Below are 27,438 nucleotides of genomic sequence, written 5' to 3'. Positions count from 1 at the left end.
AAAAGTTGGAGTTGCCCATAGCAACCAATCTGATTACTTTTTTTAAGCCTCTGAAAATTAAAGACCCAATCTGGTTGCTATTGGCAACGTCTCTGGACAAGTTTCGATAAATCGCTACACTCCTCGCTGGCCGAACTGTAGTTCAATCCGAAAAGTTTTAGGCTCTGTTCATACGTGTACAGTACCCTGTGCGCAATTTGAAGCTATGTATTTTATGCTATGTTCACTCAATTAGCTTACATTAAATTCTGCAGCTTCAAATCCTGCGCATCAGATATGTGCAGGATACTGTATAGACCAATGGTCTTCTACCTGCGGACCTCCCAGATGTTGCAAAACTACAACTCCCAGCATGCTGGAGGTCTGCAGGTTGAAGACCACTGGTATAGACCAAGGTTTCCCAACTAGGGTGCCCCCAGCTGTTGCAAAACTACAATTCCCAGCATGCCCGGACAGCCGAAGGCTGTCCGGGCATGCTGGGAATTGTAGTTTTGCAGCAGCTGGAGGCACCCTGGTATAGACCTTTGTTATGGTCACACTAGGAGCTTCGCCTGATGTATGGTACAGGCTCAGTAAATAAGGATATATTGTCGCTCATCAGGAAGAGGTCAGTACACCGGCCTTATTTTAGGATCTGTCAATCATGATAAGAAATCGACAATTCTGTGGCTCTCCAGAAGTTCCCCAACTACAATTCCCCTCATGACAGACACGGCCGATGCTGGGAGTAGTTTTCCCGCAGGTGGGTTGATAGATGAACATAGCAGCCCCGCCGGTGGATGCCATATATGTAACGTTCGTAGTGTTGCACATGGCAGCCGCCTCCCGCGATGAATCACGGGTAATAATAGAGTCCGCTGTACCGGAAATGACGTATCTGCTGCGTCATCAGAAGCCAATCACAGTGGAACTTCCTGGCGGTAGTGCTTCCTGGGTCAGGGCTGGTAAGATGGCGGCGGACACGCAGGTTGGTGTGGCACCGGTTGAGATGAATGTATATTTCTTTACCTCTCCTATAGATGCCCGCTGGGTGAGCGCGGGTGTAATGTACATGTTAAGGCATTAGTGTGCCATTGTGTGTTGTCAGGTTATGTGGGAATGATGTGTGCACTGGATGAGCCCGGCATTACCGTGCTGGTGTGGTAAGGAATGGGTACTATGTGCAGGACGTGAACAGCTGGCGAGTCACCATGGTCATGTGCTGTCCCTGCTCTGACACTCCTACATAGCGCTGGGACCGCCCCCTGTCAGGTTATGTGTGAAGAAAACTTCCTTTTATACTGCAGTTGTTAGCCAGGTACACGTGTGAGGTGATACATGTCTTTAAAAATTTTTTTTTTTGGGGTGGGTATGTCAAAAGTAATCCATTGGGGTCTCTGTGCTGAGACCCCCACTGATCAGGAGAGCATGCTTTACACCCCGGCTCTCAGTGGTCTCTGTCTCGTTGCTCCACAGACTTCCGTAAGGCTGGATTCACGTCACTATTGCAGCTGCCGGATCCGGATGGGAAAACCAGGCGCTCCCATACAGCCGGATCGGCGCTGAAACCCATTCACTTAAACGCTTTGGGGACCAATGGTTTTTCCATTTTTTTCTCCTTACCTTTTTAAAAATCATAACCCTTTTCAATTTTGTACCTAAAAATCCATCCACGGTACCTTTCTTTTTTTGCACCACCAATTCTACTTTGTAATGACGTCAGTCATTTAACCCCAAAATCTACAGCGAAATGGAAAAAAAAAATAATTGTGTGACAAAATTTAAGAAAAAAATGCATTTTGGAGGTTTGTTTCTACGTAGTAAATTTTTCGGTAAAAATGACACCTTATCTTTATTCTGTAGATCCATACGATTAAAATGATACCCTACTTATATAGGTTTGATTTTGTCGGACTTCTGGAAAAAATCATAACTACATGCATGAACATTTAATTTAACTTTTTTTTATTTTTCTGCATATGGGGCTGTATGAGGGCTCATTTTTTGCTCAGTGATATGAAGTTTTTATCGGTACCATTTTTGTATTGATCAGACTTTTTGATCACTTTTTTTTCATGATATAAAAAGTGACCAAAAATAATTTTTGCACGGACGCCATTGACCATGCGGTTTAATTAACAATATATTTTTATAATTCAGACATTTCCGCATGCGGTGATATCACATATGGTTTTATTTACACATTTATTTTTTAAATGGGAAAAGGGGGGTGATTCAAACTTTTATTAGGGAAGGGGCTAAATGACCTTAACATTTTTTTTTCACACCTTTCTTTTTTTTTTTTTTTTTTTTGCAGTGTTATAGCTTCCATAGGGGCTATAACACTGCACACACTGATCACTGCAAAGCCATAGCTTTGCATTGATCAGTGTTATCGGTACTTGACTGCTCCTGCCTTGATCTCAGGCACGGAGCATTAATTCGGGAAACGGACGTGCAGTAGGCAGGTAAGGCACCCTCCTGCTGCGTCCTAGCTGATCTGGACTTCGCGATTTCATTGCAGTGGTCCCGATCAGACCGACTGAGCTGCCGGGAGCATTTTAGTTTCGCTTTATCCACGGCGATCAGCTTTGAACGCCGTGGCTAAAGGGTTAATAGTGAGCGGCACTGCGATCAGTGCAGCACGCTATTAGCCAAGGGTCCCGGACGTTGTTAGAGGCCGGTCCCGACCTGCTATGACGCGAGGCCACGCTTTATAGAAAGGGATGGGGCTAAGGGCGTAAAGGTAAGCCCTTGTCCCCAATAGGTTAAAGAGGCACTGTCCGGTCAAGCAGTTTATTGCAGGTGGAAATGCTCAGCAACAATTGTTACGCTGCTCACAGGTAGCTTTTTCACAGCCCTGAAAAAGCTACCTGTGAGTAGCGAAACAATTGTTGCTGAGCATTTCCACCTGCAATAAACTGCTTGAAGTCTTCATTCGATTTGTGGAAGTCTGTCCTGTATTTGGCTGAGAGCACCGATGTTCAGTGCCGCAGACAACCGGAGGTTCATTGTGTGTTGCCATATTGTGGGATAAGCATAGTTAGCAGTCGCGGCTGCATTTCTATTTTGGGAATCTTTTATATTTTCTAGTTCTTCTGATAAGATGACTTTTTAACTATACATTTATAGAAAAAAATATATACATTTTACTTAAAAATCTAAAATGAAAATAGCCGCCACTAGAGGTCATCTATATTTTTGCAGCATACTGGATTCCTGCCATAAAGTGTGTTGGTATCCAGTATAGGAGATCACCATTGCACTACTACAGCCTTCAGCTGTTCCTAAACTACAACTTTGGAGTTGTAGTTTTGCAACAGCCGGGGGTACAATCTTTGTAAAACTCTGTTTTAGAGCTGTATATTCTCAGCGGTGTGCCTCCAGCTCTTGTAAAACTGCAGACAAAGGATGTGTGGGCATGCTGGGAGTTGTAGTTTTGCAACAGTGGGAGTTGTAGTTTTGCTACAGCTAAAGGCAACACTGCTCTTACACAGTGCTTTATAAACACTGCAGCTCCAGCTGTTGCAATGCAAAACTACAACTACCAGCATGCTTGAACAGCCAAAGCTTTCTCTTGACTCCTGAATGACAAAGAAGCTGATCAGACATTCAGGAGTCTGTGAAAGCTGAATGACAGACATAGTGACAGCTCTGTTCATTAGCATCCAGCTTTACTAGGAACATATAGAAAATGTATGCATAAAAACTACTGTGCAGTGATTTGCAGACTGCCAGGCTGCTCCCAGAGTCAGAGCAGATGAGTCATCCACAAGGCAAGAAGACAAAGCAAGTGAGCAAGATATAAATGCTATTTGTTAGGGATATATAGGTCCTAGACACATAAAAATGTGTACATGATCAGGATTGGGTACTGAGTAACATCACTTTATTTTTTTTTATTTTTTTATTTTTTATTTATTTTTTTTTTGCACTATGACAGCTACGCTTTAATGAGCTGACCGGAGTCAAACAGTGACTCTGGTTGGCTAATTTTTGCCCCATATCTGGTTTTGTGACCGGACCTAAAACTGTAGTATACTACGGTTTCAGGTCCGGTCACAAAACCGGACACAGGACACAAATGAGCCGTCCGGAGTCACTGTTTGACTCCGGTCGTCTCATTCAAATGAATGAGGAGGCCAGGTACGGAAGCCCCTGGATTTTCTGTCCCCAAATCAGATATGGTAGCTGTAGGCTGCAATCGTGATTCGAATGCAGCCTTAGAGCAGCAAGGCAAAGATGACTAAGAGCAGGGGAGTAATGTGCACTAGGGATCGACCGATTATCGTATGGCCGATAATCACGATTTTGCGCATTATCGGTATCGGCAATTACCTTGCCGATAATGCACCGCCCCGACCCGCTGCACTGCGACCGACCCACCGCACCGTGTCGCACCCCCCACCGTAGTGCTGGGCGGTATACCGTTATGGATTTTTGCCCATACCGCTATACCGGTCGGGCCCCTCCCCCACCCTCCGAGTCAATAAAAAAATTAAACTTACCCGTAATGGGGGTGGTCCGGGCCATCCATCGTTCCTGTAGTGTCCGGGGGCATTCCGGGTGAAGGGTGAACCGGTCCGGGCTGTCCTTCTTCTCCGGCAGTCATCTTCTCCACTCCGGGCAGGCTCCAGCCTAGTAGCTGCATAGACGCCGCTACGCCGTGACGTCAGGTGTGTCGCTGCGCACGGGCGTCACTGCGCAGCGGCGTCTATGCAGCGTACTAGGCCGGAGCCTGCCCGGAGTGGAGATGATGACCGCCGGAGAAGGACAGCCCGGACCGGTTCACCCGGAACGCCACCGGCCACACTACAGGAAGGATGGATGGCCCGGACCACCCTGACAGGTAGGGGGAGAGAAGCGGGTGGTGGCGGCGGCCTATGGCACCGCGAAAGCCACTGCAGTGCATTGATTTAAAGCGCCCACTTTAAATCAATGATCTGCAGCGGTGTCGTGGGGGGGATAAATAGCCGATAACTTATACCGGAATATCGGTATAAGTTATCGGCTATCGGCTCTAACCTCCACCGATTATCGGTATCGGCCCTAAAAAAACTATATCGGTCGATCCCTAATGTGCATGGCCACATGCTTGTTTTTCTGATCGCTGGGGGTCTCTGTACTGAGACCCTGACAGATAACATTTGACATATAGCAGAAGGAGAAAATGGGGGGAAAAAGGGGCGCTCCCTAGGCAGTATTTCCGGTAGATACAAAAGACACTGCAAAATACCCACCACCAACACCCAAGGTGTTGTACTGTCCTTCTGTAGAGGTGCAAAAAAGGCCAATGTAACCGGTGTCGTGTGGTCTGCGGGTTTGCAGGGAGAAAGGTAAACCATCTGCTGCTCTCACCCCTTTTTTCCATGTTCCCGGAAAAGACGGAGAACAACAGGCTAACTTTTATTGAAAAAAAGTCAGATTTAAAAAAAAAAGGGGACAACGCGTTTCAGCCCACAATCGTGCCTTCCTCAGGTCCACAAAATTATATTTTGTAGTCCCGGCTGGACAGCCAGCACACAGGAATTCCAGCTGGGACTACAAAATATAATGTTGTGGACCTGAGGAAGGCGCGAGTGTGCGCCAAAACGCGGTGCCCCTTTTTTTTATCTGACTTCTTTTCAATAAAAGTTAGTCCTGTAAACCTGCTGGCTTATGTTCTATTTTGTTCTATTCACACCTGCATACAATTGTGCTCCTAAGAACCCCCTATCTTTTGTACTTCCCTCATTGCCATTTGACATATAGGTGTTTTTGAATTTTTTATTTTTTTTTTATAAATGACAGTCACTTATCACACTGAAAATCTAGTGCAATCTATGTATTTATTAATTTATAGTCTTTTGTAGGAAAAGATTCAGTAGAACTAGTTATTTATTGCTCAATGTCTGCTCATTCTGCTCTTAAAGGGGAACTTTGGTGGAAACAAGTGGAAGACAAATGTTTTCAAATGAACTGGTGCCAGAAACGCAAACAGATTTGTAAATTACTTCTATTTCAAAATCTGAAGCCTTCCAGTACTTATCAGCTGCTGTATACTACAGAGAAAATTGTGTAGTTCTTTTCTGTCTGACCACAGTGCTCTCTGCTGACACCTCTGTCCGTGTCAGGAACTGTCCAGATTAGAAGCAAATCCCCATAGCAAACCTCTCCTGCTCCAGACAGTTCCTGACATGGACAGAGGAGTCAGCAGAGAGCACTGTGGTCAGACTGAAAATAACTACACACATTTCTTTGTAGTATACAGCAGCTGATAAGTACTGGAAGGGTTAAGATATTCAAGTAGAAGTAATTTACAAATCTGTTTAAAGGGGTACTACCGTGGAAAACTTTTTTTTTTTTTTATCAACTGGTGCCAGAAAGTTAAGCAGATTTGTAAATGACTTCTATAAAAAAAATCTTAATCCTTCCAGTACTTTTTAGAGGCTGTATACTACAGAGGAAATGTTTATCTTTTTGGATTTCTCTTATGTCACGACCACAGTGCTTTCTGCTGACCTCTGCTGTCCATTTTAGGAACTATCAAGAGAAGCGTATGTTTGCTATGGGGATTTTCTCCTGCTTTCGACAGTTCCTAAAATGAACAGCAGAGGTCAGCAGAGAGTACTTTTAAATTTACATTCAAAAGTAGCCACTAATTAGCACCACCCACTGGACTCCTCAGCCCAGAAAGAGCATAGATTTCTATTAATAAACAACAACTTCTACTGAATCTTTTTTCACAAATTTGGGAGCCCGGGGAGTGAAGCGCTCTTCTTCCCGCTTGTTCTACTGTTTGTAGGGGTCTCTGCCCCGAAACCTTGACGGATGAAAACTTTTGACATGTCTCTGTGGTATGTCGAGTTTTTTTGAAATGACTCGTAAAAGTCAAAGGAGGAATTTGCTCCAGATTTATTAAATGGTTGCATGGCATGTGATATATATGGCACTAGTACATTTTTTTTTTTTAAGGTTACATTTACAATACTGTTTGTGTTTTTGTCTTGTTTTTTCTCCTCAGCCAGTTTTGTAAGCCAGGCCAGGGCTAGTCTGTTTGCATTTTTATTATAAGACTTATGAGTAAGAAATAAAGTTCCATGTAATCTTATCCATCATCTTTCACATTTCACGTTAGTATATTACAATTCAATTTAAAGGAGTATTCCACTTTAAATTTTAAAAAAATGACACATTGGGGAAGCACAGGAGGTAAATAAATGTTTTATTTTTTTTTATGCAGGCAGAGTGGGCATTTTTTTTTTTGTTGTTTAAACTTCCACTGGAGTACTCCTTTTTATGCACTGGAAAGTTTGGAGAGTTGGGCTAGTGATCACATGACCAGGTTACTGTTATGAAACACACAGACGCTGCTGTGCTGGAATAAAACAAATGGCGGTGTAGGACTAGTAATAGCGAGTGTGCATTAATATTCCTGGAGTGCTTCTTCCATTTACATCCAGTATCTGTAATTGCTTCCTTTGGACATTTACCTCACTGTTATAGAGAATTTATCTCTACATTGGTAATTCAGTATAGATACTGTGGCTGCCGCCTTCTCTTTTTGTCTCTGTTCAGCTGAGATCTTTACTATTCTAGGCACAGGATACTCTGAAGAAATTTGCAGCTAAAGTAACAACATCTAGTGTAAAGGAACGGAAAGAGATTTTGAATGAGTTGAAATTATGTATTTCTTCTAAAGGTAGGTATCCTCCTTGTAGCAGTAAATGCTCTGCCTTTTTATGTTTCCAAACATATTTACTTTATTACTATGTGATAGTTGCTTTAGGTGATACTGTAGTAGTCAATTAAACAAGTGATCCAGTATTGCAACATATTTATGGATATAATGTAAAATCTTATCTTAAGTGTCCATGAAGACTGTGACCAGTCATGTGTGACTGTAAAAAGCATGAAATATTCATATTATACTCAGTTATTGACTGTTTTATTTCAGTTTACTCTAATATTCTTTGACAAAAATACAGGATGTACTTAGCTATATACAGTATTTTGAACTACATTTTCCCCTCCAGATCTACCAGAGCCTGCTGTTAAAGGTCTCTCGAAATTATTCTGTCTAACATTGCATCGATACAGGTGATTTTTATTTTATTTTTTAATATTGCTATAGTTGAGTTCTCACCAAGACTTTGTGAAAAACAAACAAGATGTCCCTGAGGGTCTCAGGGTAATTGTGTATAGATCAACCTTTAAGGGGTGACCCCCTCTCGGGGATAAACCCTTACTAGATACCCTCCCCTAAGAAATAACTTTTATTCAATTCATATAAAATATAGTAAACCCTACACACGTTTTAAAATTGTCAGCAATGCAGTGTTGTGCTTCAGAGGGGGTATTATTATGACCCCCTGCTGTATCCGGTATCACTGAAGCTATGGTACTAAATTATTGTATATAATTGGTGTGCTTAGTATCTGCAACACCTAACCATGAGCTATCAGTCCTCTTATAATTCAACCTGCCGCTGGTTAAAACTCATTCAGAACCTCCCCGACGTTTCGCGGAGAAATCCGCTTTGTCAAGGGTTGCGAGGTAGCCTCGCAACCCTTGACAAAGCGGATTTCTCCGCGAAACGTCGGGGAGGTTCTGAATGAGTTTTAACCAGCGGCAGGTTGAATTATAAGAGGACTGATAGCTCATGGTTAGGTGTTGCAGATACTAAGCACACCAATTATATACAATAATTTAGTACCATAGCTTCAGTGATACCGGATACAGCAGGGGGTCATAATAATACCCCCTCTGAAGCACAACACTGCATTGCTGACAATTTTAAAACGTGTGTAGGGTTTACTATATTTTATATGAATTGAATAAAAGTTATTTCTTAGGGGAGGGTATCTAGTAAGGGTTTATCCCCGAGAGGGGGTCACCCCTTAAAGGTTGATCTACTCACCAAGACTTTGACATAACTGAGTTATGTGTCTTTGGTTATTTTACAGAGATGCAGGGTCCCGTCGAGCTCTTCAATCTGTTATCCAACAACTGGTGGAAACCCAGCCAGATGCTGCTGCTAAGAACATTCTGCAGTCTCTTCAGACATCTGGCATAGGAAACAAGAATGCAGAACCTAGGTAATGTCTGATTTATGCTACTTTACCATCAGTGATATGTAAGTGTCATTAATAAACATTCATTTATTGTTTGATGTCTTACAGCAAAAGTAGTGGCTCAGCAGCAGCCCTGGCCTTGTCATGGACCTGTGTCATTGCCAGGGTCGTGTTTTCTATCCCTGACAAGCAGGAAGGAGAAACATGGAAAAAATTGGTGTGTATTTACCTAGTGTGTTGGCTATCTACAGTCATGGCTGTAAATGTTGGCACCCCTGAAATTTTTCTAGAAAATGAAGTATTTCTCACAAAAAAGGATTTCAGTAACACATGTTTTGTTATACACATGTTTATTCCCTTTGTGTGTATTGGAACTAAACCAAAAAAGGGAGGAAAAAAGCAAATTGGACATAATGTCCCACCAAACTCCAAAAATGGGCTGGACAAAATTATTGGCACCCTTTCAAAATTGTGGAAAAATAAGATTGTTTGAAGCATTTGAATCTGCTTTAAACTCCCCTAGGCAAGTAACATGTGTGGGCAATATAAAAATCACACCTGAAAGCAGATAAAAAGGAGAGAAGTTTCCTTAGTCTTTGCATTGTGTGTCTGTGTGCCACACTAAGCATGGACAACAGAAAGAGGAGACAAGAATTGTCTGAGGACTTGAGAACCAAAATTGTGGAAAAAATATCAACAATCTCAAGGTTACATGTCAATCTCCAGAAATCTAGTTTTGCTTTTGTCCACAGTGCGCAACATTATCAAGAAGTTTGCGACCCATGGCACTGTAGCTAATCTCCCTGGACATGACATCTTTCATCAATTTTTCTCTTCCGTTCAACGCAGGATAGTCCAGATGGTGGATAAGCAGCCCCAAACAAGTTCCACAGATATTCAAGCTGTCCTGCAGGCTCAGGGAGCATCAGTGTCAGCGCGAACTATCCGTCAACATTTATATGAAATGAAATGCTATGGAAGGAGACCCAGGAGGACCCCACTGCTGACACAAACATAAAAAAGCATTTTGCTAAAATGAACTTGAGTAAGCCAAAATCCTTCTGGGAAAACATCTTGTGGACAGATGAGACCAAGATAGAGCTTTTTGGTAAAGCACATCATTCTACTGTTTCCCAAAAACGGAATGAGGCCTACAAAGAAAAGAACACAGTACCTACAGTGAAATATGGTGGAGGTTCAATGATGTTTTGGGGTTGTTTTGCTACTTCTTGCACTGGGTGCCTTGAATGTGTGCAAGGAATCATGAAATCTGAAGATTACCAACGGATTTTGGGTCGCACTGTACAGCCCAGTGTCAGACACCTGGGTTTGCATCCGAGATCTTGGGTCTTCCAGCAGGTCAATGACCCAAAACATACATCAAAAAGCACTCAGAAATGGATGGCAACAAGTCGCTGGAGAGTTCTGAGGTGGCCAGCAATGAGTCCAGATCTAAAGCCCATCACCTGTGGAGAGATCTTAAAATTGCTGTTGGGAAAAGCCCTTCCATTAAGTGAGACCTGGAGCAGTTTGCAAAGGAAGAGTGGTTCAACATTCCGTCTGAGAGGTGTAAGAAGCTTATTGATGGTTATAGGAAGCAACTGATTTCAGTTATTTTTCCAAAGGGTGTGCAACCAAATATTAAGTTAAGGGTGCCAATAATTTTGTCCAGACAATTTGGTGTGTCATTGTCCAATTTTCTTTTTTTCCTCCTTTTTTTTTTTTTTTTTGGTTTAGTTCCAAAACACACAAAGGGAATAAACATGTGTATAGCAAAACAAATGTTACTGCAATCCTTTCTGTGAGAAATACTTCATTTTCTAGAAAAATTTCAGGGGTGCCAACATTTACGGCCATGACTGTATAATGGAAAAATTGCTTGTAACTTTTTGCATTTTGATTGATGGCATCTAAAGTATTTATAAAACATTTTACTCTTTTGGTATTAGAAGCTTTTGGTTCTTTAAGTTTTGATCTTTTTTGCCCCCCTTCGGTTTAGGTTGAGTGCCAGTCATTTCTGTTGATGGACATACTGGGAGGCTCGCACAGACATGCAGTGCAAGGTTCTTCAAAGAAGCTTAACACTTTATGGAAGGAGGTGTGTGATAACCTTCACTTTTGCTGTTCCAATATTTACTCTATTCCACAGTACTTAATAATCTGGCTTTTATACATAATATGTTTACATATTAAGGTCATAGACATTCTTCAGTCTTATCCTCTATTTTCTCTTTTCAGAATCCTGGCCTTGTATCTAAATATCTGGATGCACTTTTCAGTCTTGAACCCAACCAAAAATACGCTGGTATGCTTGGCCTTGCTGTACAGTTCAGTGGGAAGCAAAATGAAGTGGATATTCTGAACAAGTACAGGGTAAGCATCCTTAACCCCTTGAAGACCGGGCCATTTTCTCGGTCGCTCTTCATTGGGGGACACCTATATTGATGGGTATATGCTCTTGCCACTAGGAGTCTCTGACACTAGGAAAAGTGAGGTAATCAGTTTTTAGTTAGTGTCAGTAGGAGGCAAGACACATGTCCGGGAGCTTTTATTTTCTTGTTTTCTAGTTAAGTACGTATAGTTAGAAAAATAACAAAAAAGAAAAAGAACCTAAGTTGGGCGACAGGAGCATGGCGCTACCTGATCTCCCACATGTGACAAAGGGGCATGGAACATAACAGTATGGGCCGTCAACCACTTATCGCCAACAGCCAGCGCCTGGAGCTTGTACCCTGGGTCTGGTCCCCCACTACCCCTGCTCGCCTCGCTATGGCAGCCTGGCATAATGCAGCGTGGCCATAAGCTGGCTGAAGCCGCCTGAAGTGAGTATACAAAGATTGAGTCCGTGGGTGAGTATGAACCCCCCCCCCTTACCCCTTCTGGCAGGGCCTGTGTCAGGACTTCAGGGGTTAATTTTCTCCCTGGGTCTCTGTTAGCGCAGTTTCATTGTGGACTGGTGTTTGTGGTTTGAGGATATGCCGGTCCTCAACAGGGCAATGTCAGGGGCCATGGTCCTGATCTTATATGGGGTCTGGATTGTCCACCAGTAGTCTCACCTGTCTATATGACAGGAGTTACGGCGGACGTTCTGTCTCAGGCAGCCGTCGGCTCCCTGTACTTTCCGTGCTGGCCAGCCAGAGCCATAATGGTGGTGAGTAACTCCGCCCCTCTTCTCCTGAGTTCAGCGTAGGAATTTTGGGTTCAGCTTAGGGGGACTCTCTCTGCTCTGTCGGCGCTGCCTTCTGAGCGCCTGACAGGGAAGGATCAGCATCTTTCTGCGCCTCTCATGAACGGAGCTTAGCTCCGCCCTTCTCCTACTCGCAGCTAGCCCTCCAGGCTTGGCGTGCTACAGGGGTCATTAGTGATACCAGGGATGTCAGAGACTGTATCCCTCCTCTGACTCCCCTGGTTAAGGGCCGTAGTCTCTTCAGCCCGGCGGGAAGTCATCGATAGGTGACGGAACGTGTGGGGTTCAGGTGGACACCTGCCAGGGAACTTCTACATTTAACTATCTCTAATTCTTGCATTTCCCAGCCTCCTGTCTGAGTTCACGTGGACATATTGGTATTAAGGCTGTATTGTAGCATTACCATTTACTGCATATCTGATAGTGAGGTCTGGGGTCATGCTTGTATATTATCATTATTATTGTGAGACATGGGTACCACTGATTTGAAGAAGCAGTAATCTGAGGCAGGGGAGAGCGGGGATGGATAGCGGTCTCCCCTGCCTCTGCACTAGGATACACATTCCTACATCCTCTCGATCGGGATGATGAAAGCCAGCAGCGGGGACACACATTTCTACATCCCCCAGGCTGATGAAAGCTGTGGGGATTGGGTTCACAGTTTTACAGCAGCGGCAAGAGTGAGCCGCAGCAGCGGGGACACCGTTTTCAACATTCCTGTTCTCTGCTTCTGCCCCGATCTCTCTGCTCTCATAGTGAGGATACAGTTTGCTTTATCCTGCTAAGAGCACGGAGATCGGGGTGTAGTGAAATGTGTCCAGGGAGCTGGTGCCAAATACTGAGCTGAGCAAGGCTGCACCCCCCCTCCCCCCAAACAACCAATAGTATGGGGCGGGTCATTTATCATCAGCTGCTTGGACACATTTCTATACAGGGAACAGTTTTCTTCACTACATCGGACCGCAGTTCCAGGCCTCGGTTGCCTTTTGGCACCGGGTCTCGTCCGTGAGCCTTATGGGAGTCTGGGGTTCAGTCTCCAGACTGATTCGCATCCTCTGGTGGTTGTTCTTTCCCACCCCAGGGACTGCTTTTGTATGTCCCATCAGTATAGGTGTCCCCCAATGAAGAGCGACCGAGAAAAGGACATTTTTTTTGTACTTCCTGTAAAATCTCTTTCTCGTAGCCTTCACTGGGGGACACCGCACACACCCAATTCTCCATATTTTCTGTCTGGATAAACTTTTCCGGTTCTTGTGTGGTGGGTTTTTTTTTTTTTTTATATCCGGGATTCTTTTCTAGGGTCCTTCGGACATGTTTCTTTGTTGGCTTCTCCTACTGCTTTGTGACAAAACTGATTACCTCATATCCAGTGGGTGGGTGTATCCTGTCAGTGAGGAGACAACTTTTTTTTTTCCTAGTGTCAGTGCCTCCTAGTGGCAAGAGCATATACCCATCAATATAGGTGTACCCCAATGAAGGCTGCGAAAGAGATTTTATGGTGAGTACAAAAAAATCTCATTTTTCATGTTTTGCACTTATTTATTTCTCCTTCCCTTCTAAATATCATAACGCTTAATATTTTCCAGCTACAGACCCATATGAGGGCTTGTTTTTTTTTTTTTTTTTTTTGTGCCACCAATTTAAAAAAAAAAAAAATGTTTATAATTTTTTTTTTTTAACGAAAATTAGTATGTTTAAAAATGTCGTCTACCAGCCCCTATAATTTTTTTTACTTTTCCGTATGCGGGGATTTGTGCGGGCTCATTTTTTGCGCTGTGATCTGTAGTTTTTATCGGTACCATTTTTGTTTTGCTGGAACTTTTTAAATAGCTTTTTATACGTTCTTTTGGTTATACAAAGTGACAAAAAATATGCAATTCTGGACTTTTTTTTTTTATGTATATGCCATTGACCATGTGGTTACAGTACTGTTTCATTTTTATAGGTCGGACATTTATGCACGTGGCAATACCACATATATTTGTTTTTGTTTACACATATTTATTTTTAATGGGAAAAGGGGGTGAGTCTAACTTTATTAAGAAAGGGTTTTGATCACTTCAATCTTTTTTTTTTTTTTTCCCCATAGGGGACTATTACATGCAATCCTTGGATTGCATACACTGTTCAATGCTATGTCATAGCATTGATCAGAGTTATCGGTGCTCTGCTGCTCCAGATTGCCATGGCTGGCTGAAGCATCAGATCATCGATCGGATGGCGAGGAGGCATAAGGGCCTTCCTCCGTCCTCTCAGCTGATCGGGACAGTGGTCCCGATTTAACACCGCTGAGCTATCGGGACGGGTTTTTTAACATGTGGCATCTAAGGGATCAGTGATGTCTAGCAGCATCCAGGGTCCCGGCAGCAGATAGCTGCTGCAACCACACCGCTATGACCCGCGCTCAGCTCCTAAGTGCGTGTCAGAGAAGAGAAGCAGGACAAAAGCGTTCATATATACCCTTCTTCCATAAGAGGTTAAAGTGCAACGGTCATGATGATTCGGCCATATTAAGTAACAGCAGTATGTTAAATGTGCTTAGAATATCAATCCATCTTTACCTTTATCTACTTTATTGCAGGTTTTATGATCTCAAAAAACACAGCCAGCGACAGTTGGATAGGCGTGGCCAGGGGTTCGCTATGCCCCGAGCCTCCACGTCTATCTCCTTTTCTGCAGCGCTGGGACCGCTGTGTGATTGACACACAGGTCCCAGCGCATGCATCCTGAATCGGTGAGTTCACTGACCTCCCTCTCCGCTGGTTGCTTCGGTCACTAGAGGCAGAGAGCTAACAGGCGTTGGGAGCAAGCGCTCGCTCAGTGAACTCGCCAGTGTTACCATCAGCACATAGGAGCCATTCAGGAAAGGAGCTTGGGGCATAGCAAACCTCTGGCTATCTGACTGTTGCTGGCTGTATACAAAAGGGTTTTCTGAAATCATAAAACCTGCAATAAAGTAGATAAAGGTAATGCTGGATTGATATTCAAAGCCCATTTAACATACTGTTGTTACTTTATATGGCCGAAACATCATGACAGTTGCGCTTTAAATACTTTTGTTTCAAACTACCTGCCTCCATTTATTAGCCTAAAAGTGACTACAGGTGTCTGTATCTATCTATATAGATAGATAGATAGATTAATGTAATCTCCCGGTAAGTGCGTCAGTCCAGCTTGCAAGCCCCTCCCACAAATCCACACCCCTTCTATATTCAACCCTTTTTGTGTGTTGGTCTGGCTTGCAAGTCACATCTACTCCCACAAAGCCACACCCCCTTCTAATTTCTGCCTACAATCTCTTCATCACAACTCGGCGCCACCTGAGGACACATAATGAGGACAAGAGTTTCCTCCTATGTTGTTTTTCCTCTCCCAAAAGGATTAGGTAGGAAAGACTGGCAACACCGGATACTCTGCTAGTATACAATAAGTCAGAGTCCACTGTATAAAACAATAAACAATCTTGCCTTGTTATGAATAAGCCCGAATGAGCGCTGTTTACATAAAGCAGCCTGCAGTTATGTCCAGCATCAATACTTGTGGCATTCATCCACGGCATATAATCAACTCCTGATAAACTATATATGTATCAAGTGGCTTATGCTGATAACACAACTTAAGTCACATATAATAATGCATAGTTTGCCTACCAAGCTGATGCGCTTGAAGCAGATCCCGGCTGCGGATCTTCTGCTCCCGTGAGTCACGCTCGTTCAGTATCTCTCCTTGGTGCGCTGGATGCTCACCCCCTGCTATGAAGAGAGTGAGAAATAGCTGTGTACCATGCAGGGGTACAATCCATTTCAAAGAACAGCTATGCTTTGATGTGTTTGTGAGTAAAGTAGCTCTGGTGTAAATGAAATGTTGCTGTATAATCAGTTGGTCATTCTGTTTCTTACTCCTGCAGAGTAATCTTCTTGATTTCTACGTCAAAATGGTTCTTATGAGTAAAGTGAAACCTCAGAAATATATACTGGTAAGGGTTTTTGCTTCTTAACTGCTTTACCTTAGTATCAGTCACTGCCAAGAATTTATTTGGATATGTTCTGGTTGTAGGAGAGTTGCACCCCACTACTGCAGCGTCTGTCACATGAAGAATTTAAAGAACAAATCTTACCTATGCTGCAGAAGTCTCTCCTACGTAGTCCTGAAAATGTCATTGATAGTAAGTCTTTCTGCATTTATTTGAAAGAAAGAAATTCATTTGAAAGTTGAGCGAGTGGTGTTTAATACTTTTTTTTTGTTTCAGCTGTTTGCTCCCTTTGTGCTTCTGTGACTCTGGATCTGAGTCAGTATGCTCTTGACATTGGAAAAGGCCTGGCTGGTACGTATCATCAACTTCTCATAATTATGTATTTGGAAATGTCTCCTTTCTGTCTGCAGAGTAATTTAACAGCTTATTGTTAACTCATTCGACCTAGGGAATTACATATATTATTTCTTTGCCCTAGTCACATTTAAAGGGGTACTCCGGTGGAAAAAAATTTTTTTGTTTCATCAACTGGTACCAGAAAGTTAAACAGACTTGTAAATTACTTCTATTTGAAAATCTTAATCCTTCCTGTACTTATCTGCGTCTGTATGCTCCAGAGGAAGTTCTTTTCTTTAATTTATTTTGTCTGATCACAGTGATCTCTGCTGACACCTCTGTCCATGTCAGGAACTGTGCAGAGTAGGAGCAAATCCCCATAGCAAACCTATCCTACTCTGGACAGTTCCTTACATGGACAGAGGTGTCAGCAGAGAGCACTGTGGTCAGACAGAAAAGAACTATACAACTTCCTGAGAAGTACTGGAAGGATTAAGATTTTTAAATAGTGTGTGTGTGTAATATATATATATATATATATATATATATATATATATATATATATATATTAATATATATATATATATTAATATATATATATATATATATATATATATATATATATATATATATAGTGTGTGTGTGTGTATCCTTAGGTCATCTTCTTTTAGTATAATGTTGGTGTATAGGGTATGGTGCCTGACAAATATCAGCACTTGATTCTTCTACCTGGCCGTCCAGTGTCCCCACCGACACGCTGTCCCTTGGATCACTTTCAGCATCTGTTTCCATCTAGCGCTGTACAGACGGCATAAAGTATGTGAGGAGGACCTTACATGTTAACTACCTATCAGGTGGCACTAGAGAAAACAATTTCTTCCTTTTGCATGTGAGGTTGTATTTGAGTTTTCTTTCCTGTATGTCCACCCCTGGGCCTTATAAATGAGGAGTACCTTCCCTGAGCTGAACTCCCACTCTAACTAGCGGAAGTAGAAAATCCTCCTCTGATGATGATGGGTTTCCATAGCAGGTAAAGACTTTGACAGTCCATAGGTCTGCCATGGGTGTCCCCTACCTGCCAGTGCCTCCAGCACAATAGAATATATTGCTTGTTAGCTGGTGTTAGTGACCAAAACCCCCTTGTGGGTCTACAAAATAAACTAGTAAAATATAGTAAAAAGTAACCCCCAATGCCCCCTTACCCCTTTTTTAAATTTTTATTTTTTATATGCACACTTATGTTACTCTATGGGTGCAAAATGAATAGATTTCTCGTGGACTTGCACCATATACTGTGGACATGGTACGCTCCAGTGCAGGCCATGTGACAAGGGAGATGGAAGGGGAAAAAGAGGAGCAAGTTGTTGTGCTCCTAAAGGAACAGCTCCAGCAAGACTGCAGAGAGAGTGAGCACCCCTATAGAGCAGAAAATAAGGGATTTCACATTTAAAATGTGCATGTTAATGTACAGAATCATTTAAGGGCTAATTACTACACTACTTTGAGCACTTTTGGAGATTTTACAACGAATGGCAGCAACACTTTAAGCAACAAAAGGAAAAAAATATCTTCTGTAAAATGTTTTTTTTTTTTTTTTTTTTTTAGGGCAGTTGAAGTCTAACAACCCACAACTGATGGATGGTGCAGTGGTGGCTTTGCAGAACCTGGCGCATCAGTGCAGTGACCCAGCTGCTGTTGAGGCATTGGGAAGGCATTTATTTGCGATTCTAGGAGGTGAGAAATACATGCAATTTAAAATATAATAGTTTAAAATGATAATATAATAAAACTTATTTAATATGGTTATAATGTAACATCATATTCCAGGTTCAGAAGGAAAGCTTTCAGCTGTGGCTCAGAAGATGAGTGTTCTTTCAGGTAAAAGTTCTCATTTCTTTTTTAGTATATTACGCCCACTGGCCGACATTTATCATTGTCTTAGGTTATCATCTGTTTTAGGTGCCAAAAAAGGCGCAAGCAGGGTTTATTTGCGCCTTTTTTGTGCCTTTTGGTTTACACATTTCTGCTGATTTTGAGTTGCAGTCCACTGATTTTGGCAATACACATGATAAGGAAAGGTTTTATGAACTGTGCCTTTTTTGTGAAAAGGCGCAAAGCCACTGAAAAGTCTCTAAAACTACACCAGCCCAGACTTGGCTTAGAGAAGAGAGAAATTTCAGAAAATGTGTACCTGCACAAAATTTATCAAATGCTCTGTGACCATTTTAAAGGGGTTATCGGGAAAAAACTTTTTTATATGTATCAACTGGCTCCAGAAAGTTAAACAGATTTGTAAATTACTTCTATTAAAAAACTCTTAATCCTTTCAGTACTTATGAGCTGCTGAAGTTGAGTTGTTCTTTTCTGTCTAAGTGCTCTCTGATGACACCTGTCTCTCGAACTATCCGGAGTAGAAGCAAATCCCCATAGCAAACCTCTTCTACCCTGTGCAGTTCCCGACACAGGCAGAGATGTCAACAGAGAGCACTGTTGCTAGACAGAAACGAACAACTCAACTTCAGCAGCTGAAAATTATTGGAAGGATTAAGATTTTTTAATAGAAGTAATTTACAAATCTGTTTAACTTTCTGGAACCAGTTGATATATATAAAATTTTTTTTTTTTCCTGGAATACCCCTTTTAACCCCTTAACCACGCAGGACGTATATTTACGTCCTGCGCCGGCTCCCGCGATATGAGGCGGGATCGCGCCGCGATCCCGCATCATATCGCGTCGGTCCCGGCGCTAATCAACGGCCGGGACCCGCGGCTAATACCACACATCGCCGATCGCGGCGATGTGCGGTATTAACCCTTTAGAAGCGGCGGTCAAAGCTGACCGCCGCTTCTAAAGTGAAAGTGAAAGTGACCCGGCTGCTCAGTCGGGCTGTTCGGGACCGCCGCGGTGAAATCGCGGCGTCCCGAACAGCTGATCGGACACCGGGAGGGCTCTTACCTGCCTCCTCGGTGTCCGATCGACGAATGACTGCTCCGTGCCTGAGATCCAGGCAGGAGCAGTCAAGCGCCGATAATGCTGATCACAGGCGTGTTAATGCACGCCAGTGATCAGCATTAGAGATCAGTGTGTGCAGTGTTATAGGTCCCTATGGGACCTATAACACTGCAAAAAAAATGTAAAAAAAAAAGTGTTAATAAAGGTCATTTAACCCCTTCCCTAATAAGTTTGAATCACCCCCCTTTTCCCATAAAAAAAATAAAACAGTGTAAAAAAAATAAAAAATAAACATATGTGGTATCGCCGCGTGCGTAAATGTCCAAACTATAAAAATATATCATTAATTAAGCCGTACGGTCAATGGCGTACGCGCAAAAAAATTCCAAAGTCCAAAAAAGCGTATTTTGGTCACTTTTTATATCATTAAAAAATGAATAAAAAGTGAACAAAAAGTCCGATCAAAACAAAAATCATACCGATAAAAACTTCAGATCACGGCGCAAAAAATGAGTCCTCATACCGCCCTGTACGTGGAAAAATAAAAAAGTTATAGGGGTCAGAAGATGACATTTTTAAACGTATAAATTTTCCTGCATGTAGTTATGATTTTTTCCAGAAGTGCGACAAAATCAAACCTATATAAGTAGGGTATCATTTTAACCGTATGGACCTACAGAATAATGATAAGGTGTAATTTTTACCGAAATATGCACTGCGTAGAAACGAAAGCCCCCAAAAGTTACAAAATGGCGTTTTTTTTTCGATTTTGTCGCACAATGATTTTTTTTTCCGTTTCGCCGTGCATTTTTGGGTAAAATGACTAATGTCACTGCAAAGTAGAATTGGCGACGCAAAAAATAAGCCATAATATGGATTTTTAGGTGGAAAATTGAAAGGGTTATGATTTTTAAAAGGTAAGGAGGAAAAAACGAAAGTGCAAAAACGGAAAAACCCTGAGTCCTTAAGGGGTTAAGGACCAGGCACGTACTCATACGTCCGTGGGAATTTCGCATCCCGGAAAATAGTGATGATCTGATCTGTCAGTGACAGCAGATCATCTTGCAGGGTAGGAGTGAGGTCGCAGTGCTGCGATCTCCTCCTATCCCCTGCCATTGGTCAGAACTGATTCTGACCAATGGCAGAGCAGGACAGTGGGTTGCCCGTTCTGCCCACACCTGGATGTCGCGGGGAACATGGGGAGAAGATGTTGGTCGGTACCTGCAGGAGATGATGCCTGAGAACAGCTGATCGTCGCTGCAGACAGCTGGATCCCGGCTCAGGTAGGGAAGCGACGTGGGGGGGGGGGGGGGGGGGGAGAGAAATGAAAGTGAAAGTAATGTGATCTTTACTGTGGCAACCAAAGGCTGCTGGGAGTTGTAATTTTGCAACATCTGGAGGGTCACAGTTTGAGGACCACTGTTACAGTGGAGCCCAAACTGTAGCCCTCCAAATGTTGCCAAACTACAACTCTCAGCATGCCTAGACTGCCCAGGCATGCTGGGAGTTGTAGTTCTGTAACATCTGTCCCTTCAGATTTTGCAATTTTGAAAATTGCTGCTATACTTTGAAGCCCTCTAATTTTTTCAAAAAGTAAAAATGTCCATTTTATGATGCCAACATAAAGTAGACATATTGTATTTGTGAATAAAAATAAAATTTATTTGGAATATCAATTTTCCTTACAAGTAGAGAGCTTCAAAGTTTGAAAAATGCAAAATTTTCTAAATTTTCATGAAATTTGGGGATTTTTCACGAATATGTCACGAAAAAACTATCTCAGAATCAGAATATTTGGTAAAAGCGTTTTAAAGATATTAATTCTTAAAGTGACAGTGGTCAGTTGTGCAAAAAAAAACGCTCTGGTCCTACAGTGAAAATTGTCCTTGTCCTTAAGGGGTTAATAAATCTGGTTCTCCTACACATTACAGAACACAAAAAAGTGTAGAAAAATGCTTCACTTACACCTACAATGATAAATGCCGGCCACTGTCTTCAAAAAGTCAGGGGGAGATACATCCAAACCAGTCCAAAAGAAAAGTTGCTGAGTTGCCAATAGCAACCAATCAGATAGCTTCTTTCATATTTGAAAATGCCTCTGTAAAATGAAAGAAGAAATCTGATTGGTATGGGCAACTTTTCCTATGGACAGGTTTTGATAAATCTCCCCTAGTGCCTTTTTTATTTTTATATATATATATATATATATATATATATATATATATATATATATATATATATTAATATAATATAATATAATATTTTTTTTTTTTTTAAGACACTGCCCATTGAAACTGTATATTAAAACACATGTTTTTTTTTTTTGGCTAAAACAGTTTCAATTGTTTTTGGAAATGTTCTTTGTGCTTCTTTAAATGGTATTTAGTGATTTATGTATGTATAATAGATTTTTCAGGCTGTAATTGTTGTTAATTCCTTTTTAAGGGATTGGTGCACTAAGTCACCATGTTGTTTCTGGCACCTCAAGTCAGGAGCTGAACGGAACCATTTCAGAATTGTTTATTCCTTTTCTTCAACAGGAAGGTAACATATTCTATTTTGAGCCAGTATTCTTTTTTTTCATTTTATGTTTTGTTAATTTCAGCCAATGTTATTGAAAGGTGTACTCCGCCCCTAAATATCTTATCCCCTATCCAAAAGTTAGGGCACAGCACCCCAGTCATCTGGTGCATGGAGTGAAATCTACTTCGTGCCAGATGACTGGCGACCACAGCCGTCACACCACCTCCATTCATGTCTATAGAAGGTGGCATGACAGCTTTTACTAGCCCCATAGACATGAATGGAGGGGGAGTGACGTCATGAACACGGAATCTCCAAGCTTCCGTGTTCACAATGCCGCGGTGCCGGCCCAGAGATTGCAGGAGGTCCTGGCGGCCGGACCCTCAGCGATCAGAGATTTTATCCCTTATTGTTTGGATAGGTGAGAAGATACCTAGAGGCAGAGTACCCATACATCTGTGTATGTGGTTACTATGTATATTTGCTGTTCTTGACCTCGCATCTACAGTGTAAATATAAATTGCTTATATACCCTTATTAAAATGGAAAAAAGTTGTTGTTGTGCAAGAGCTAGATTAATTATTCAAATGTTTTGTTTTCTATTTTGTCTGCAAGCTTGTAGTTATGAAAGGGCCATAGAATAGAAACCATTGTGGGCTTGCATATGATAAATTTCTTGTTCAGCTCCATTGGGGGGGACACAGGAATTGTTGGTATATCTTGCTGAAACTAGGCATTAACAAAAAAGAAGTCGGCCCCTCCTGGCAGGATATACCCCGCCCACTGACTGAGCTAATCAGTTTTAGCTTAGTGTCCATAGGAGGCAGATGCAGGTCTGGAGCTCTTCAGACCTGGTCTTCTTTATTATTTTCTAGTTTTATAGAATTATATATTTCTCTCTCCTTTTGTTATTTTTCTAGGTTGGGGCGACAGGGGCATGTCGCTGCCTGAACCCCCCCCCCCCTCTTGCGAACAAAGGGCACGGTTCATAGGGTATGAACCGTAAACAATTTCTCGCCACCGACCAGCACTAAGGGATGTACCTTGGGTCTTGCCCCTGCTCGCCCCGCTTTTTGCAGCCTGGTATGATGCACGTGGCACCAGGCTGGTCGAAGACTTCAGGGGTGACTTCAGGTCCCCTCTCCTCTCTAATTCTACGGGCTCTCACTTTATCTTAGTTTGCTCATGGCTGCAAGCTCTTACCTAGGTTGGAGAGCCTGTTGGGACCTCAGTTTCCCCTTCCTTTTTTTTTAGGCCGGGCCGGCATTTTTTTCCCCTTGGGTCTGCCATTTAGTGCTCTACTGCGTCACCTCTCTACCTCAGCCGCAGAGTTTCTATGTGCGCGCGGTCCGACTTAGGTCCTGCTGCCGTCCTCTGGAGACCGCAGCCAGTCTCTATATTTCCCCGGAGGGTGTCGTAGCATGGCGCTTTGGAGAGCGGGGGCCGCGGCTGGCGGCCGCCCGTAAATTTTGCCAGCGGCTTCAGCCGGTTCTCCTCTGGGGGGATAGCTTCGCCCCCTATTCTCACGCGTTATGCGTGCTTCCAATTCCCTACTAGCGCGCGCATGAGGGGTCAATCTCAGCCTCTCCTGCTCTGGCGCGCACTACAGGGGTCACCTCCCTCTGGATCCTCTTAACCTATCGGAGGCCTTTGAGCTCCAGCGAGGGAGAGGGGTCACGTGCTCTTCAGTCTGAGTGCGTTTATTCCCTTTCTGCTGCTCTCAGAAGTTCTCATTACCAGCAAGTCTGACTGCATGCTGTTGCTGTACTTTCTGCTGTTGCTGCAAGCTGCTCCTTTTTGCTGCTGCAAGCTGCTCCTTTTTGCTGCTGCAAGCTGCTCCTTTTTGCTGCTGCAAGCTGCTCCTTTTTGCTGCTGCAAGCTGCTCCTTTTTGCTGCTGCAAGCTGCTCCTTTTTGCTGCTGCAAGCTGCTCCTTTTTGCTGCTGCAAGCTGCTCCTTTTTGCTGCTGCAAGCTGCTCCTTTTTGCTGCTGCAAGCTGCTCCTTTTTGCTGCTGCAAGCTGCTCCTTTTTGCTGCTGCAAGCTGCTCCTTTTTGCTGCTGCAAGCTGCTCCTTTTTGCTGCTGCAAGCTGCTCCTTTTTGCTGCTGCAAGCTTCCTCTGCAAGGACTCAAACTGCACTTCCGCTGCTTCAGGACACAGGAATCTGGGTGAGCTTGTTCCTTTTTTCTCTGGGTTAGCTGACTTATCTGTTTTCCCATGTCCGTTCCCAGCTCCGAACCCACTAACATACAGGCGGTCACTGCCTTAGTCACTTACTATGCTTGCACGGGCTGTAAAGCTAAAATGCCAGGCCGAGCCCACCTGTCTGCCTGCTCAGCCTCTCGGCCTAAACCCCCAAATGTGTTGTGCAGGATGGTGACATCCATGGAAGCCGTTCCTTTTTGCTCAGTTGCCCTCTTCAATGGGCCATTCTGTCCCTATGGGACAAGTCTCCACAATCCCTCCACCGCCGGATCAGTCTGCCCACGACGGCTCGTCGGTCACTTCTTTGGTGGCTCCGCTCTCCTCTCCTTCGGGAGGGTCGCTTGTTTTTCCCCACTGTTGGCAGGTCTTAATGACCGATGCGAGTCTCCTTGACTGGGGAGGTTTTTTTTCTAGACCAGACTGTTCAGGGCCGCTGGTCTCCTCAGGAAGCTCATCTTACCATCAATATCCTGGAGCTTCAGGCCATCTTCCTTTGCCTCCTTCACTGGGTGTCGATTGTCCGGGGCCGTCAGATTCGAATGGAAAACGCCACAGCTGTGGCTTACAATCAATCGTCAAGGGGGCACTCGCAGCCTTGCTACCATGGCCAAGGTGTTAAAGATTCTTGTCTGGGCAGAATGCCAGGTTCCCTCCATATCGGCGATCCACATTCCGGGGTTGGAAAAATGGGAGTCGGACTTTCTAAGTTGCTCCTCTCCCGACCCAGGGGAGTGGGCTCCCTGCAGGTGTTCACAACGATTTGTGAACATTGGGGGACCTCGAACGTGGACCTCTTTGCCTCCCGCCTAAACTGACAAAGTCCCGTGACCCTCTGGCTCTCGCTGTGGACGCGCCGGTCATTCCCTGGTCACAGTTCGGCCCTTCCTTACCTCTTCCCTCTGCTTCCCCTTTTGCCCAGGGTGCTGAGGAAGCTCAAGGCGGAAGGAGTCTCTGCAATTCTAGTGGCGCCAGATTGTCCCCGGCACTCGTTGGTCGCTGACATGGTTAGTCTCGTAGCGGACGTTCCCTTTCGGCTTCCGGATCTGCCCGACCTTCTCTCTCAAGGTCCTCTTTGCCACCCAATTCTCTGCCGCTGCATTTGGCGGCGTGGCGGTTGAAACCGCGGTGCTGAAGGCTTGCGTTTTTTTCTCTCCGGGTCATTTGCACCATGCTTTGGATGCATAAACAGTCCTCTAGGATTTATCACAGGGCCTGGAGGGCTTATTTTCGGTGGTGCGAGGCTCGTTCTCTATCTTCTGCTCTTTTTTTCCTTACTGAATCTGCTTTCCTTTTTGCAGTCAGGGCTGGAAACACGTTTAGCACTCGGTTCTCTCAAGGGGTACGTGTCTGCGCTTTCCATTCTTTTTCAGCGCCCTCTGGCTTCTGATCCTCATGTTTGCACCTTCCTCCAGGGGGTGGCACGTGAGATTCCTCCCTATAGGTCTCCCACTTCGCCTTGGGACCTGAATTTGATCCTTGGCGCTTTGCAAATCGCCCCATTTGAACCCCTTCAGGAACTATCTCTCCTCTTCCTTTCTTGGAAGGTGTCCTTTCTCATTGCCGTTACTTCCATTCGACGGGTGTCGGAACTGGCGGCTCTCTCCTGCCGACCCCCCCCCCCCTTTTCTGGTCCTTCACCAGGACAAGGCTGTGCTTCGACTGGTGCCTTCCTTTCTGCCTAAAGTAGTCTCCTCTTTTCATCTGAACGAGGATATTGTTCTTCCCCCCCCCCCCCCCCTTCTGCCCATCTCCATCTCATCCTAAGGAGCGCTCTCTTCACAACCTGGACGTAGTCCGAGGTTTACCAGCTTCTAAGGCGACCATATCCCGGTGGATCCAGTCTGCCATATCGTTCTAAGGGGAAGGCTCCCCCTTTCCGGGTTACGGCTCACTCCACTCGCTCTGTTGGGGCGTCTTGGGGGGTTTTCAACAGGGCTTCGGCCCTGCAGGTGTTTAAGGCGGCCACCTGGTTGTCTGTGCACACGTTCACCAGGTTTTACCAGGTGCACACTACTGCGTCTGCTGAAGTTTGGGTGTAAGGTGTAGCAGACGGCGGTGCCATCTGACTGATTTTCTGGTTGGGTTTTGTTTTTCCCACCCCGGGGTCTGCTTTGGTATGTCCCATGGTTCCTGTGTCCCCAATGGAGCAAAATTAGATTTTTTAATACTTGCTGTAAAAACTCTCTCGGAGGATCCATTGGGGGACACAGCACCCACCCCGTTGGTTATTGGTTTGTTGACCTGAGGGTCGGTTGCCTGTCAGTTGGTTCAGTTGGTTTTTGTCTGGGCCTTACTCGGACTTCTGTTGTTTTTCGGTTCCCTCCTGCTTTGGGACTAAACTGATTAGCTCAGAGTCAGTTGGCGGGGTATATCCTGCCAGGAGGGTCCTAGTGGCAGCCTCCTAGTGGCAGCACGATATACCCATGGTTCTTGTGTCTCCCAATGGATCCTCCGAGAGAGAGATTTTTACAGCAAGTATAAAAAAATCTACTTATAAGAAGAATAAATCATATACCATTTCCTTTTTTCACATTTCCTTTTGATACTCAGTGTACTTTGTCTCACTTCTGTCATTCTATGTGTTGCAAGCCAAAGTTTGGAGACCACTTTCTAGTTTGTAGCCTAAGGATGCCCATTTAAGTCATGGTAATAGTTAAAGGAGCACTAAAACCAGAAATGAGTGAGAGAAAATACAGAAATAAAAGTAAACACTGTGGCTATGATCTACTATTGTAAACCCGATTTTTGCTTTTGTTGGGTTGTGTGCCACAACTTTGCGCATTGGTCCAAAATAGACCTACAAACCAGTCAAACCTAAAAAGGGGTGTGGTTAGACTGAAAAGGGCTTTAACACTTTTACTAAAATTCACAGAAAATCCTGTGAATAAATGCCTGGAAATTTCCACCAAGCAAAAGCTGGTCAGAACTTTACTAACCTGTGAATCCACATAGTGAAGTGGAATCATGCCAGTCTGAAACATTCCACAATAATTAAAAATAAACTGAATCAGGGCCATTATGTGTGTTTATAAGGGCCTGTGTAAGATCTTGCATCAAATGGTCTTGTAGAAGTCTGACTTTCAAACCTTTGTTTTTTTCCTTTTCCTTATCTGTTATGTTGGAAAAGGAAGGATTTGATGTGGATTTTTTAGGAGCATTAATTAATGTATTTAGCCTTTTGGAAGTGATGCTGGAACATACTAACATGAAACTTGGTACACATGTTACTTAT

At 43.6% G+C, this 27,438-nt stretch overlaps 1 protein-coding gene across 2 annotated transcripts in view; it reads left to right on the top strand.

Annotated features, from left to right (window-relative positions):
• Positions 1-521: 521 nt before the first annotated feature.
• Positions 522-27,438, top strand: part of GCN1 (GCN1 activator of EIF2AK4) — a 96,791-nt gene continuing 69,874 nt past the window's right edge. The window contains exons 1-13 of one of the 2 annotated variants that reach the window (XM_056529896.1): positions 522-967; positions 7,558-7,660; positions 7,995-8,058; positions 8,925-9,056; positions 9,141-9,249; positions 11,032-11,130; positions 11,271-11,405; positions 16,127-16,195; positions 16,276-16,384; positions 16,469-16,543; positions 18,134-18,262; positions 18,356-18,406; positions 21,927-22,025. In XM_056529896.1, coding sequence (XP_056385871.1) covers positions 755-967; positions 7,558-7,660; positions 7,995-8,058; positions 8,925-9,056; positions 9,141-9,249; positions 11,032-11,130; positions 11,271-11,405; positions 16,127-16,195; positions 16,276-16,384; positions 16,469-16,543; positions 18,134-18,262; positions 18,356-18,406; positions 21,927-22,025 — 1,387 coding nt within the window. In that variant the 5' untranslated portion in view covers positions 522-754. Of the gene's footprint in view, positions 1,031-7,557; positions 7,661-7,994; positions 8,059-8,924; positions 9,057-9,140; positions 9,250-11,031; positions 11,131-11,270; positions 11,406-16,126; positions 16,196-16,275; positions 16,385-16,468; positions 16,544-18,133; positions 18,263-18,355; positions 18,407-21,926; positions 22,026-27,438 lie in introns of both variants that reach the window. The other variant, XM_056529902.1, reaches the window with a different exon arrangement.

The sequence above is a fragment of the Hyla sarda genome, chromosome 1 (genome assembly GCF_029499605.1).
Source record: "Hyla sarda isolate aHylSar1 chromosome 1, aHylSar1.hap1, whole genome shotgun sequence".
NCBI lineage: Eukaryota > Metazoa > Chordata > Amphibia > Anura > Hylidae > Hyla > Hyla sarda.
The sequence above is the reverse complement of the archived record's forward strand: the minus strand, read 5'-3'. Positions and strand labels throughout refer to the sequence as shown.